The 13,891-nt window shown below is 44.7% G+C and overlaps 1 protein-coding gene across 5 annotated transcripts in view; it reads left to right on the top strand.

The window, feature by feature from the left end:
* LOC118083567 (cytosolic beta-glucosidase) overlaps positions 1-13,891 on the top strand; it is a 99,324-nt gene that overhangs the window by 45,810 nt on the left and 39,623 nt on the right. For all 5 annotated transcript variants that reach the window (XM_060278946.1, XM_060278945.1, XM_035112077.2 and 2 more), the window contains exons 3-4: positions 9,172-9,399; positions 12,675-13,480. In XM_060278946.1, coding sequence (XP_060134929.1) covers positions 9,172-9,399; positions 12,675-13,480 — 1,034 coding nt within the window. The remainder of the gene's footprint in view (positions 1-9,171; positions 9,400-12,674; positions 13,481-13,891) is intronic.

Genomic DNA, 13,891 nt, shown 5'->3' with positions numbered 1-13,891 from the left:
TGCAACGGCGTGAGCTCCCGTTGCTCGGTCCCAGCTCCTGCCCACCCAGCAGCTCGAAAGCACGTCAAAGTGCAAGTAGATAAATAGGGACCGCTCCAGCGGGAAGGTAAACAGCGTTTCCATGCGCTGCTCTGGTTCGCCAGAAGCGGCTTTGTCATCCTGGCCACATGACCCGGAAGCTGTCTGCAGACAAACACTGGCTCCCTCAGCCTATAGAGCGAGATGAGCGCCGCAACCCCAGAATCGGACACAACTGGACCTAATGGTCAGGGGCCCCTTTACCTATTTTCCAAGGAGCTCAACGTGGCATTCTCCCCCTCCCCATTCTTGTTGGCATCTATCTGCTTCAAGAGACAGTGGAGTGCACCTCCGGGGTGAAGTCAAATCCCTGCATTAGCAGCACTGAAATGACGTCCCCAAAGTGCTAGCCTGGGCAGTGGTGCGTATGGAGGTCCTGGGCTGCCCAGATGACAGTACGCCCCCTTTTGGCCTTGCTTATGTGGTCCACAGGAAAGCAGAGCAATATGTTTGGCACCAGCTTGGCTGCAGGAGTTGCCAGGAGGCTGACAAGACACTGTCCAACCATCTTAGGGACTCCACCATGTATTTGTGTAGGGCAGGGCAGGGCTGTCTTAACTATTGGTGCTAGGGGTGCTAGGGGTGCACGGCACCTGGGCACTGGGCTCTCAGGGGAACCAGCCCAAGAGTCCAGGGCTGAGTGTTGGAGTCCAGGGAAGAGCCACCAATAGCTGAGCTGAGCGGAGCGCCACGGGCTCTTCTGCTACGGGCGGCTCTTTCCTCTGGCGGGCTCTGTTCCGCTCAGCTGTCAGCCCTTGCCCCAGCTGCATGGTGGCTAACTGTTTCAGCACCGCGCCAGGAGCACCGTGTAACGTTGTGGATGCTGCGCGGCGCATCCTGTTGCATGCGCCGAACTGCAGGTTCCTTTGCTGGCTTTTCCGCTGTTGGTCCATGTTCCCAGCGCTGCCCAATGTGGGGTGCCAGTGCAGAATGACGGAGAATGCAAGCGGCAGTGGAGGAAACATCTCCGGACAGGATCGGCCGTGCACCGACAGTGCCGATGGCAGCAACATATCCTGACGAATAGGAGTGCGCAGATCCTGTCCGGAGATTTCCCCTCCACTGCCGCTTGCATTCCCCATCATTGGGCAGTGCTCGGAGCGTGCGCCGACAGCGGGAAAGCCAGCAAAGGTACCCGCATCCTGGCGCACACAACAGGATGTGTTGCGCAGTGCCCACAATATTATACAGCGCTCCGGGTGCTGTGCGCACAGCCGAAACAGTTAGCCGTCATGCACCGGGGGGGGGGGCAGTGGACGGACAGTGTGGCAACTGTGCCGCTCGACATTTTGTTTCTCCCCCCCCCCCAGCATGGAACACGCACCCACCTTTGTACACCCCTGTGTGTGGGGCGCTGCGCTGGCACCCCAATTGGTTGGTGCTGTGAGTCCCTGTGTCCTGCAATCGTTCTAAAGGTAAACAACTATCTCCTTAAAGAAAAGGTCAACAACCTTGGGGGTTCTCTCCTTTGAAAAAGGTCAACATATGCTTAAGACGTGATTCATCGCACCTTCGGAATCTGGGCCTAGTGTTTTTAAAGTAATTCATGCTTGCCTAATATATTGGGCGGCTTGGGGGGGGGGAGGAGGAGATTTAGTTCCACAGAACAGAGAAAGTTTGAAGAGTTAAATCTTTCAATGGAAAGAAATTGAATCTTTAATTGATGTCAAAGTTGATGTGTTAGAAAACTTTCAGCGCTCTGAGGAACTGACTAAAATACGATTGCCTTGAGTCACCGAACCACGGGAAACCGTGATCCGTGAGAGACACTCAAAGCACTTTGATCTAATAATTGACCTACTTTGAAGGTTGTCCCACATTAAAGTTCAATTTGCCGAATAACTCTGCGTAGATATATTGGTGCACTCGAGCTATGATAAAATTCTGTAAAGAACGTGAGACGTGACCAAAAGTCTATGAGGAGCCTCATTGCGGAAGGGATATTACATATTCTAGGAATGCTTTAAGTGTCTGCAATATGCTTAACCTTGCATTAAACTTAGATTTAATAAGACAGATGTGTATTAAAGTACTGAATATACTCCAGGGAGCAATTTGGTACCGGCAAGGGATGGACTGGATGACCTCCTAATAGGTCTTTTCCATCTTTAATTTCTATTATACTAATTGATTATTAAAACTCTTTTTATTGAGGGCTGGTGTATCACTATTACATAGATATTAATCTTGCAGACCAGCTGATATTTAATTTATAGGCTTCCAAGCCATAACGTCCCTTTAATTTTGGGGACAGGAAAGTCTGAAAAATGTTCCTCGTTATAAGGGTGAGGATTTTTCACCCGTTTTCATTTCTGCGATCAAAGCATACCAGCAGAGTTTAAATACACCTGCGCTCAAGTTAAAAAACAACCTGCCAACTTGAACAGCCAAACTGAAGGCTGTAACTTCCTTTCTTCCACTTGCTTAGCCTGAAGCATTTCCGTTGGGGTTATTTACATTACCTGTGAAGTTTGTTTCAAGACTGCATGATTACCATTATTTAGTAATAAAATGTTGTCACTTTTGTCATCTCACCGGCAGTCAAAATCAAACTTGTAAGCTCCTTGAGGCAAAGACCTGTCTTCTTGGCTATTCTCTGCCCCGGGGAGGTTGTGTTCTATTTCCCTGGCCCCCCCCAATTGTCTATAATTATGTTCTTTTAAAAAGTAAATATATACCTGTCAGGGACCATGCTGAGGAGGGCTGCACTGAGGAGGAATGGTAGGAGCCTCCCCCTCTCCCTGCTCCAGATCCTGAATCTTCCCAGGAGCAGGAGGACAGTATAGATTTGGAACAGTGGCTTGCAGAGGGACATAGTTCAGAAGGCGGAAGCTGGGAAATACTGGATGGGGAACAGCTTGGAGAAGAAGCACTGGAAGAGAAAGAGTTAACAGACTCAATTTCTCTGGAAAGCGTTCATCTGCTCAGTCCAAGGTCAAGAAGAGCAGATAAGGCAGCAGCACAGAAAGCACAGTGGTTATGAGCTCAGGTTACAAGACACAGTAGTGACATGGGTGACTAGGGAGGATGTGGGTGGAACCCTTAATTGGGAGCACCGCCATTCCTAGGAAATGGATTCTTTGATCTCTCGCTGTGATCATTAAATTTTCTAACTGGTAAGAAGACTCCTTTTCCTTTGTTCTGCTTATCTGCTGCCAAGGGGGGAAGGAAGCCGATTCCCTGAAGCCTGACAATACCATCCACACATTATATTTAACTACAATTAGCCATACAATAAGAATACACCCATGAGGCACAGTAGAGGAAGGAAAAGAGAGGTTGGGATGTCTGGCTATCCATCCACTTTCATACTTCCTGCATTTGGGGGGTTTACTGTTAGCATTTTGTGCACGCAGTTTTGCATAGGATGACCACACACTTGTGTTTGGCTTCTGTGGCTTGCCAAAGGCTGCCCATTCAAGTATAGTCAAGTGTGCATAAAAATGGAGGTATTAGAGAAAGTAGAATATTGAAATGCATTGTGTTGGGGTGAAATGTGCACGATAGTCAAAACTACATATAAAAAGGAGAAATTTGCTGATGTGTTTTCATGATGTTTGTTTGTTTTTTAAAGACCTTCAGATTCACGCAAAATGTGGAGAACAGAACTTACGGATGGAAAAATGAGAAACGGAGAGAACCAAAACTGACATATTTCCATCCCCGGTGCAATTTTACTTTGTACTGTAAATGTAAAGCTGGCAATGTTCATTTGCATTACAAATGCCTCCCTTCTGCTTTCTCTTCTGCATTTATAACAATCAAATATTCACACAACTAGTGAGAAAGAGGCTCGGAGGTAATTTAAACCTCACTGAAGGCAGTTCTCTAAGGGCATATCTATGCATCAGACTTAATCAGTTTAATTTCCTCTCCCTGGGGACCCTGGGAGCTGTAGTTTTGTGAGAGGGACGAGGGATTTCTATACTGCTTCTGGAATTGCTCGGCAGGAACTGATAGTTAAACTGGTATTTCAAAAATGATACCTCTTGTGGGTCAGACTGAGGAGCAGCTTCTGGGGGTGGGGGTGACATCGCTTCTGGGCACAGCTCCACTGCTGCCACAGAGAAGGAGTGGGTCAGACTGAGGAACAGTTGCAACGCATCCAGGTAGCAGACAAGTTAAGGCAGCAGACGGGCATGTTTGGCAGCAGGGTAAGGTAGTCAGGGCAAACAACTTTGCCCTTCACCTTAGTGACCCAACAAACCCCAAGTTCTCAAGTAAGCTAACACAAACCAAGAACAATAGGCGTGCAGGTAGAAAGCTATTAAGAGGGGCTATCTAGTACCCACCTCTCTGGGGAATGGGTGAGCCCTGGTTATTGATAGAGCCCTGGTGGTGGCAAGTCTGTAAGGTCAGCCTCCATACCTGAGGACCTTTAAAGGCCCCAACAGCTTGGAAATGTGCTATAGGGATGTCATTCTTAAAAGCTGAAAGGAGAACCACCATGTTGCTCAATGGATAAGGGGCCATATTGTGGCATGGATTCCATAAAAAGGAAGTGCATCCTGGGAGCTGCCATAGATAATACAGTGGTAACTTGGTTCTCAAACTTAATCCGTTCCGGAAGTCAGTTCCAAAACCAAAGCATTCCAAAACCAAGGAAAACATTACTTTTCCCATAGAAAGTAATGTAAAATGAATTACCCCAGAGTGGCTAGGGAAACCCAGCCAGATGGGCGGGGTATAAATAATAAATTATTATTATTATTATTATTATTATTATTATTATTATTATCCACTCCAGACTTTTAAAAACCACCCCTAAAACAGCAATTTAGCATGGATTTTACTATCCAACAAGACCATTGATCCATAAAATGAAAGCAATAATCAATGTACTGTACAATAAAATAAATAAGACAGTACTGTAGATGATAAAAATTAAAATTAATCTTTTCCCTAGCCTGCACTGTTGATAGTCAGTGCTTTTATCCATTTCCGCAGTCACACAATCAATCAATCAGCAGCTGAACTGAGTTCCACACAGTCACAAAAACAAATTAATCGAAAAAGCACAAACACAAAATAAATAGCAAAAACAAAAGTACCAAACTTAATCAGTTCCGGAAGTCCATTTGGCTTCTGAAATGTTCGAAAACCAAGGCACAGCTTCTAATTGGTGCAAGTGCCCCGGAAACAATAGCTGACAGCCGTATTGGATGTTCGGCCTCGGAAAAACATTTGAAAACCGAAATACTTACTTCCGGGTTTATGGAGTTTGAGAACCAATGCGTTTGAGAACCAAGGTACCACTATAAAGTATAACCCCGGTGTGTGTGTGTGTGTGTCAGCCAGAGCTTGGCTCTGGCACCTTTCAGGTGGGCACCATAGCCACTCTAAAACAAGAGAACAAGGGGGAAGTTCATGGTGAGCTCCCATCATCTGTTCATAGTCCTATCTCACCACCACTCTTATATCTGGCTGTATCCCTGCCGGTAACTTTTGCCACAGCTGCCCAAATACCTCCTGCACTCTCCACTCTCACTCCCTTGCGATTTTTATGCCTGAAATCTCCTTCTGAACACCTGGGCGATGCCACCTCTCCTACCGTCTTTGGATCCCTCCTCACATGCCCCCTTTTCCAGGAAGCCTTTGGCACAACCCCCTATCCTGAGATTTTGGGGACTTTTCATTCTGTAGGGTTTCGAAATGTACAGAAACGTACATGAGTATAAGAAGCTTAGCTTCTGCAGGCAGTCCCTTGGGAACACGTGAAAAGCAGACCCTCCAAGTGTCCCTATTTCCCTGCATTTACAGAAGCTGTCCCAGTTTTTTATTTGATCCCCAAATGTCCCACTTTACCTTAAAGGTAAAGGTAAAGGGACCCCTGACCATTAGGTCCAGTCGTGACCGACTCTGGGGTTGCGGCACTCATCTCGCATTATTGGCCGAGGGAGCTGGCGTACAGCTTCCAGGTCATGTGGCCAGCATGACAAAGCCGCTTCTGGTGAACCAGAGTAGCACACGGAAACACTGTTTACCTTCCTGCCGGAGCGGTACCTATTTATCTACTTGCACTTTGATGTGCTTTCGAACTGCTAGGTTGGCAGGAGCTGGAACCAAGCAACGGGAGCTCACCCCGTCGCAGGGATTCAAACCGCCGAGCTTCTGATCGGCAAGCTCTAGGCTCTATTTTCAGTGGAGAAATGTTGGAGGGTCTGGGAAGCTGGTGGTGATGATGGTAGTTGGAGCTGGTGCAGTCACACCTTCCTACATACTGTCTCAGGACTTAAAACAGCATAGTGAGTCCATAACTGAAATGAGCACGTCTCCTTGCCTCCATTTCTACCTCCTACCTCCATTGTCGCTTCTGCGGTGCATCAGAGAATGTAAGCACCTCAAAGCAGAGACTCTGCAAAGTGTCAGGCACAAGGAGAGTGATATAGAAATAAATAAGGCCTTCGGCATTTTCAGTTCACCTACATTATGTCAAGTAATTTGCACAAAAGCCCTTAAAGGTCAGGCGGTATTCTTCTTATTTTTATTCCCATGTTTCAGGAAGAGCTGAGACGGAGAAAGCAGTGGCTTCCCTAAGGTCCACCTTGCGAGTTCATGGCCGAGATGGAATTTGAACTAAGGACTTCCTGGTTCACAGCTCAGTTTCTTATGCTACACTAGCTGTTCGCTTGGAGAATCAGAGGTTTTTTTAAAAATAAAAATAAAAAAGTAATATTATTTTTAGGTATGCATGATTGCAGCCCGTGATGACATTTTAAATAGTGACCTCTATCAAAGACTTTGAAATCTCTATGAAATATCTTTTAAACTATCAGGACACGAAAAATTATGCAAAGGTTGCAAAAACCTAGTGTAAAATTTAATTTGGTGAAAACCTTTGCAGCTCTCTCTCTCCCCCCCCCCCCCCCCCGCAGACGCTTGTCTAAGCGAAAGGCAGACATTTCGCAGAGGCGCTGTTACATTAATTCATCTTCTGCATGCCTAGGGCCATGGCTTATAATGGCATTTCCTTTCTTTCTAACTGACTGTCAGGACTTTCAAAGGACATCCCAGACAGCCATAAGTGCCTGTTTGCTGGATAGATCTGTCTTGTCCTAAAGGCTCTCTTTGATACAGACTGATCTCTTACATTTCACCCTCCTGCACTTACTAATCTGATAGCGGGCTCACATAGGCACCCCCCCCCAAATTAAGCCACAGGTTTTCATGAATTAGAATAGGGATATGGGGTATCTGGCAAATATTTCAGTTTAAGGAAATTGTATTATTGTTCCTAATGGAGGGGTGCAGCTACACAAGATCATATCTAGGATTTGGAATGATACCTGATGTCTATTCCCATGAGGTCTCTTAGGTCTCTGATACTTTGTACACTTTTTTCCTCCAACTAAAAACAACTTTTTTCAGGGTTGTTGGGTGTTTTTTTTTTTTTAAAAAAACATATTTAATGATGATTGCTTCCTTATCTTAGGGTAGAACTCTGCAAGAATTGTGGAACTGCCATCATACATTTCAACCCAGTGTCAAATTCTTTTGTCTTTGCTCTTCTGTAAATTGTAGTACAACTTACTCCGTTGCCTGAGGTCGTTCTGTTGCATGGCCTCGCTAAGGCTGGGCGGTATAGGTGGTTTTCAGCATCGCGATATATCACCAGCTAAACATCATGATATACTGATATATCTGAAATAAGGATGGAGCTATGTAGAGGCAGTGGCTGGCTTTGCGGTTTTTCCTGCATTATGTTTTTTGCATAGCACACAAACATCATGATTCACGATATATTGCCAGGTCAAAAATTATGAAACCAATATCACAATATGGACTCCTCTTTTCCTCTCTTTTCCTCCTGGTGTGGTGTTCTGTACATAGCATGCTTAGTGTTAAGGTTTAGTCCTGTTATAAGTTATTGTATGCTTACAATAACATGGGTGGCGCTGTGGTCTAAACCACTGAGCCTTGGGCTTGCCGATCAGAAGGTTGGCGGTTCGAATCCCCACAATGGGGTGAGCTCCCATTGCTCAGTCCCAGCTCCTGCCAACCTAGCAGTTTGAAAGCACGTCAAAGTGCAAGTAGATAAATAGGTACCGCTCCGGTGGGAAGGTAAATGGTGTTTCCGTGTGCTGCTCTGGTTTTGTCAAAAGCAGCTTAGTCATGCTGGGCACATGACCTGGAAAAACTGTCTGCGGACAAATGTTGGCTCCCTTGGCCAGTAAAGCGAGAAGAGCGCCGCAACCCCAGAGTCGTTCATGACGGGACTTAACTGTCAGGGGCCCTTTACCTTTTTAAGTTTAAGTTAAGTCTGCTGCAACTGGATTTTTTTATGGACAGTGCCAATCCTGAATGTATTGGATTTGTGGCCTTTGTGCTCATTTGCCTTCAGTAGCAGTAAATCTCTGCTGGATGAAATACAATTGCCTCTCGTCTATTTTTGGGGGGAATCCTGCAACGTGTTTAAGTTTTTACTCTGCTAACTATACATTGGAATCTACTCTGTCAATATTGAGTAGAATTCCATGAAAATGAGTGAGTTGTGGTGGCAAAGAAAGGTGTGCAGAGCCCCTTTTCAAGTCACACCTGACCTTCGTGGTTAGTGCTCAGCTTGGAAATTCTCTGCTGGGAAAGTTCACACACACCCTTTCTGAACTTCGTCCCCAAGATTAGTTGAAACCTCAAAAAACAATCAACCTCTTTGCTGTAGAAGGGCAATGATTTACATATTTATTATACTCCGTTCTTGTTGATTATGACCCCCAATACATAGGAGAGTTAAGGGTGGCAACTGCAGAAATGGAAGAAAGGGTTGTTGAAAGATCATGGAATCTTCACAAACATTTGGGTGCAGGTAGAATTGTACGCCCGGCATGTAATCACTTTTATGTGAAAGCTTTTTTTTCCTTTTCCTTTTAAAGTGAAATAGATCTCCAAGCAGCGAACAGCACTATGAATAAATACATAGCACAATACCAATAATTCCATAGTTCAAGGAGCTACAGTTGAAATTGAAGCTGTGCACAGAGTATCATATGATTTGCTCACAAGGCACTTGTCCAATGTATGTGATTGCATTATTTTTACATTCAACTTGTGTCTTTTCCATGTCAAAAGTGTAACGATTGTTTTGTTTTTAATCAGGAGGCTGGGATGCAGATGGAAAAGGCCCCAGCGTTTGGGACACGTTCACCCATCAGGGAGGAGATCGGGTTTTCAAGAACCAGACTGGTGATGTAGCTTGTGGCAGCTATACTCTGTGGGAGGAAGATTTGAAATGTATCAAACAGCTTGGATTGACTCATTATCGCTTCTCTCTTTCCTGGTCACGTCTGTTACCTGATGGGAAGACAGGTTTCATCAACCAGAAAGGCAATTGTTCCTTTAAAATAGAAAGTTGTGCCGCTTTAATTCAAGGTTATTGCTGCAGTCTGGCATAATTAATCCAGTGTGCTATTCTGCAGTGCAGGTTTGAAATTGCAACTTTGTTCAGAGTAATTATGGGATGAACTTGATTTAAAATATAAAATAAAAAGGTTTGAAAACCTTGTCCTAATTAATATTCTGGAATACTCCTGAAATTGCGATCTTTTGAGATAAGTATTAGGCTATGTTACTTTGTATGTGTGCTGCTATTTTTAAGATTGCATATCAATTATTCTTAATTGTTTTGAATGGATGTGGCACTTTGCAAAGGTTCTTTGGCAGAAAGGGGGAGAGGGGGAGAAAAAGGCAGGCTTCTGCCTCAAGGAGAATACAGTCGATTTGTGACAGGGCAGGGAGAAGATAAGCATGGAAAGGGAGATGCAAAGGTCACAAAATACCTGCCTGGGTTACATCCAAAGAGTCATGGGAGGAATGAGAATAGCTACCGGTACACTCCTGCAGCTAGAAGTGGGAAAGTTTGCAGGTAAATCCTGTAGCAATTCCTGTATGCCTACTTTTAATGGTTGATGTTTTATTGATATTATTATTATTATTATTATTATTATTATTATTATTATTATTAATACACAAGATGAAGAACTTCGTGGTCTTTAGCTCTCATGCAAGTGAAAAGCAGCCCTTCTCACTATGTAGAAGGACACATTTGGATCCAACCCATTGAGGGGAGAAATAGGTACAGAAAGGGGAGCAAAAGCAGAAGTGAGTTTTGAGAAGGGCTTTTAAGGGAAAGAAAGGCTGGCTTACCTGTATGTGAGGTACAGTAGTTGAAGGCATAGGAAGCAGCAATGGAGAATGGATGGAACTACATATTAAGAATAGGGTCTTAGGGCAATTGAAGTTACTAGGGTTGGAAGCATGAACAAACACTGGCTATGTTCAGATGGTGGCATCTTGGCTTTATAAGTTGTTATATAGACAAGTACAGCTCTTTGCTTCTTTCATTTTGTGAGCTGGTAGACAAAGCATGAAGCCTTCCATTAGCTATAGTTTCCTGTTTCATCCAAACCATGAAACTATGGTTTAGGACCAAGCCAGGATATTAAGCCAACTGGAAGCCATGGCTTGACATTGTGCCTTGTTCCACAGCCATGCACTGTAGTTACCCCATTCAAACAAAATGGAAAACGATAGCTAATGGAATACCATCCTAGCTGGTTTGCTATGTTGAGCAAAGTGGCATTATGGGCTGCCCAAAGGCTCATTTACATACACGACTGTCTGAACACAGCCACTCAAGCTCATTCTGAACTAGTTTGCTTCCAGGAATTGCTGTGGTTTTAGCGTCTGCCAGGTAGAAAGCAACCCTTGTCTGTCAGGACCAGGCATGCGTCTCAGTTACCCAACAGTTACATGATGGCATGGGCACCAAATGGTGCAATCCTGCTTCCGTGCCATGTGTCAATTATGCCTGCTTTGCTTGACATCTCAATAAAAGCTTGGGCCAAAGCAAAGTTGGAAGCTGACCATTGCCCTTTGCTTACTGAGAAGTGTGCATGAAAATGTGAACATCCCTTCTCTGCCTCTGCTGGGCAATGCTTGAGAGGTCCAGCGGTGCCATTGCAGCGGGAGCTCTTGAGATAGAGACCCTTCCCTCAGCCCCTCCTTTCTAACCTGACCTTGCTTGAGATAAAGAAAGCTCTTGCCTCTGCAGGACTCTGCAGGACCAACTGTTGTGTATTTTGCTGGTGTTGGAAGCATTTTGCCCACTGTTGAGAGTGGAATCCCTTTTATCCGAGTGTGTCTTTTACCCATAGAATCTGAAAACGGAAAGCATTTACCCTCTGGGGAGAGCACTTTACAGATTGCTAAGTTCCCCATTGTTTCCTGAATATTTCTCCCTGCCCCCCCCTCATTAAATGGCAGCTGTTTTTGAATAGGAATCCTTTGCTGGTTAACAGCTCTGAGGTCTAGAATAGGTTATGTAATTTGAATGTTGGAGCGGAAGGATAAGTTTTACAGACACTTGAGAGATGGCCGTTAAGAGAAATCCTCACGCTTACAAATTCAGCTGTAATTTTTAAGAAAAATTCCTCCCTACTTGGTTCTTATTATAAACGCTTTTCTGATTAATATTATGAACTTTAAATTTATCAAAAGGGCACTAGTCGGTTGGTTTTCATTAGGCAGGATCTCGCTTCTCCTGAGCAGTGATCTGTTGAAGCAATTGTAACTGCATAGCATGGAAAAGGCCATCATCCTCTCTATAAACATTTTTTCCCAAAGAGCATGGAGAGAATTAGAAACCTCAGAGCAGTGTCCTTTAAAAAAATAAAATGAAAAAAATTCGCGTGGACTGATACAGTGCCAATTTCACACCTAAAACATGGCACATCTGGGAAAGCCATTTGTTTTCCAGCTTTGGGAGATTTTTAAAATACGTTATTTTATTTAAAAGTAAAAATAGGATAGGCAAGGTTGTCAAATCATTTGGACAGGATGAAGGTATCTGCCTCACAGAGAAAATTTTAAGATACCTTTAAATGGTGACAAAAGGCTAGAACATTTGGGAATTTTAGTTTTTTTTAAAAAAGGGCAGGACACACGCTTAGATTGACGTAAAATGGAGCATGATGTGAAGAAGTGGATAGGGAGTTTGCCTTCCTGTCTCATAACGCTAGGACCAGCAGACATTCGGTGAAGCTAAATGATGGGCTATTCAGTACAGACAAATGGAAGTAGATCTTGACTTGGCGCAAAGTTGGACTTTGATACCGCAAGATGTAGTGATGACCACCAATGTAGATGGCTGGATTAGATAAACTCGCAGAGGATAAAGCTAGTCATGATGGCTGCATGATACCTCTGAACACCAGTTCCTGTGGAACAACAGCAGGGGAGGTGCTATTGCTCATGTCTTGCTTACTGGTTTTCCATAGGCTGGTTGGCCATTGTGGGAAAGAGGATACCTTGATCCACCAGGGCTCTACTCAGGTTGTTTTCTTCCCTCAACCATGAGCTCATTGGGACCATTAGGCAAGTTGTTGCCTCTCAGTTTCAGCCTGCCGCAACTCTAATATGAGGATAATAATGTTGGCCTACCCTGCAAGTTCATTGTGTTTACTGAATTATTAAATATTTAATATGTCTCTACCTCTCTCATCTCTCTGTTTACATAAGCTAAATCTTTAAGGAAAAGCTTTCAAAATGAACTTTGTTGAGTACAAATGCAAACCTTGTTGCCTTGCTTCCATCTTCTATAGGAGTTGAATATTATGACAAAATGATCGATAGTCTACTAGCAAACGACGTGACTCCTGTGGTCACCCTGTATCATTTCGACCTTCCGCAGCGTTTAGAAGATCAAGGGGGCTGGAGATCAGGGGCCACGGTGGAAGCCTTTGATAGTTATGCCCAGTTTTGCTTCAGAACCTTTGGGGACAGAGTAAAGTTGTGGATCACCATTAATGAGCCGTATGTTATGGCTGAGCTCGGCTACGAAGAAGGTATAATGGCCCCAGGTATTACGGAGCTTGGCACCGGAGCATACCTGGCCGCTCACAACATGATCAAAGCTCACGCTGCAGCCTGGCACACTTACGATAGGCTATTTCGGAAAACACAGGGCGGACTTGTGTCTATAGCGCTCAACTCGGATTGGGCAGAACCCTTTGATCCGAATTCCGTTGCTGACCAGGAAGCTGCTAAGAGGCACGTGGCGTTTTGCCTGGATTGGTTCGCTACCCCGATCTTCCTCAGTGGCGACTATCCAGCCATCATGAAATCCCAGGTTTCTGCTGCGTGTAAGAGGCAAGGTTCTCCATCGTCGAGGCTTCCGGAATTTACCGAGGAAGAAAAGATGATGATCAAGGGCACTGCTGACTTTTTCTCTCTAAATTACTACACTTCCCGTAAAATTAAGCACCGAGATAATACGCGTAGCCCACCGAGTATGTCTGCGGACAAGGAAGCGGAGCAAGTAACAGATCCATCCTGGCCTGTAGCAACCGGCAGTTCTTGGCTGGCTGTTGTTCCATGGGGTTTACGCCGCCTGTTGAAATACATTAAGGTATGCTATTCCTCCTGTTTATCCTTTTCCTTGATGAACCAACTGTGGCGGCTGTCTCGTGCTCAAAGGGGTTTTAGTGTAGAGGTTGAAACAAAAGCACACTTTTTGTTTCACTGCAAATCCAGGTAACAACTCTGTGTTGCTGTCAGTGCATTGTGTAGCAGCCCCACGTTATGAGGACTGCTTTCCACCTGGCGTCAGGGAAGGGCTAGCATTGCATCTGTCAGGGTACAGGGTTATATCCAACATTAGTCCTCTTTGGAGCTGATCCATTGAAATTGATGGGCATAACTATGGCCCATTAATTCAGTAGGCCTACTCCAAGTATAACTTAGTTGGATACCACTCACTCTGTGATAAAGATTCATGGGTTTTCATCCTGTTCATGCCCTCCCACGAAGTAACTGAGTC

Source organism: Zootoca vivipara, chromosome 9, assembly GCF_963506605.1.
Source record: "Zootoca vivipara chromosome 9, rZooViv1.1, whole genome shotgun sequence".
NCBI classification, from domain to species: Eukaryota; Metazoa; Chordata; class Lepidosauria; order Squamata; family Lacertidae; genus Zootoca; species Zootoca vivipara.
The sequence above is the reverse complement of the archived record's forward strand: the minus strand, read 5'-3'. Positions and strand labels throughout refer to the sequence as shown.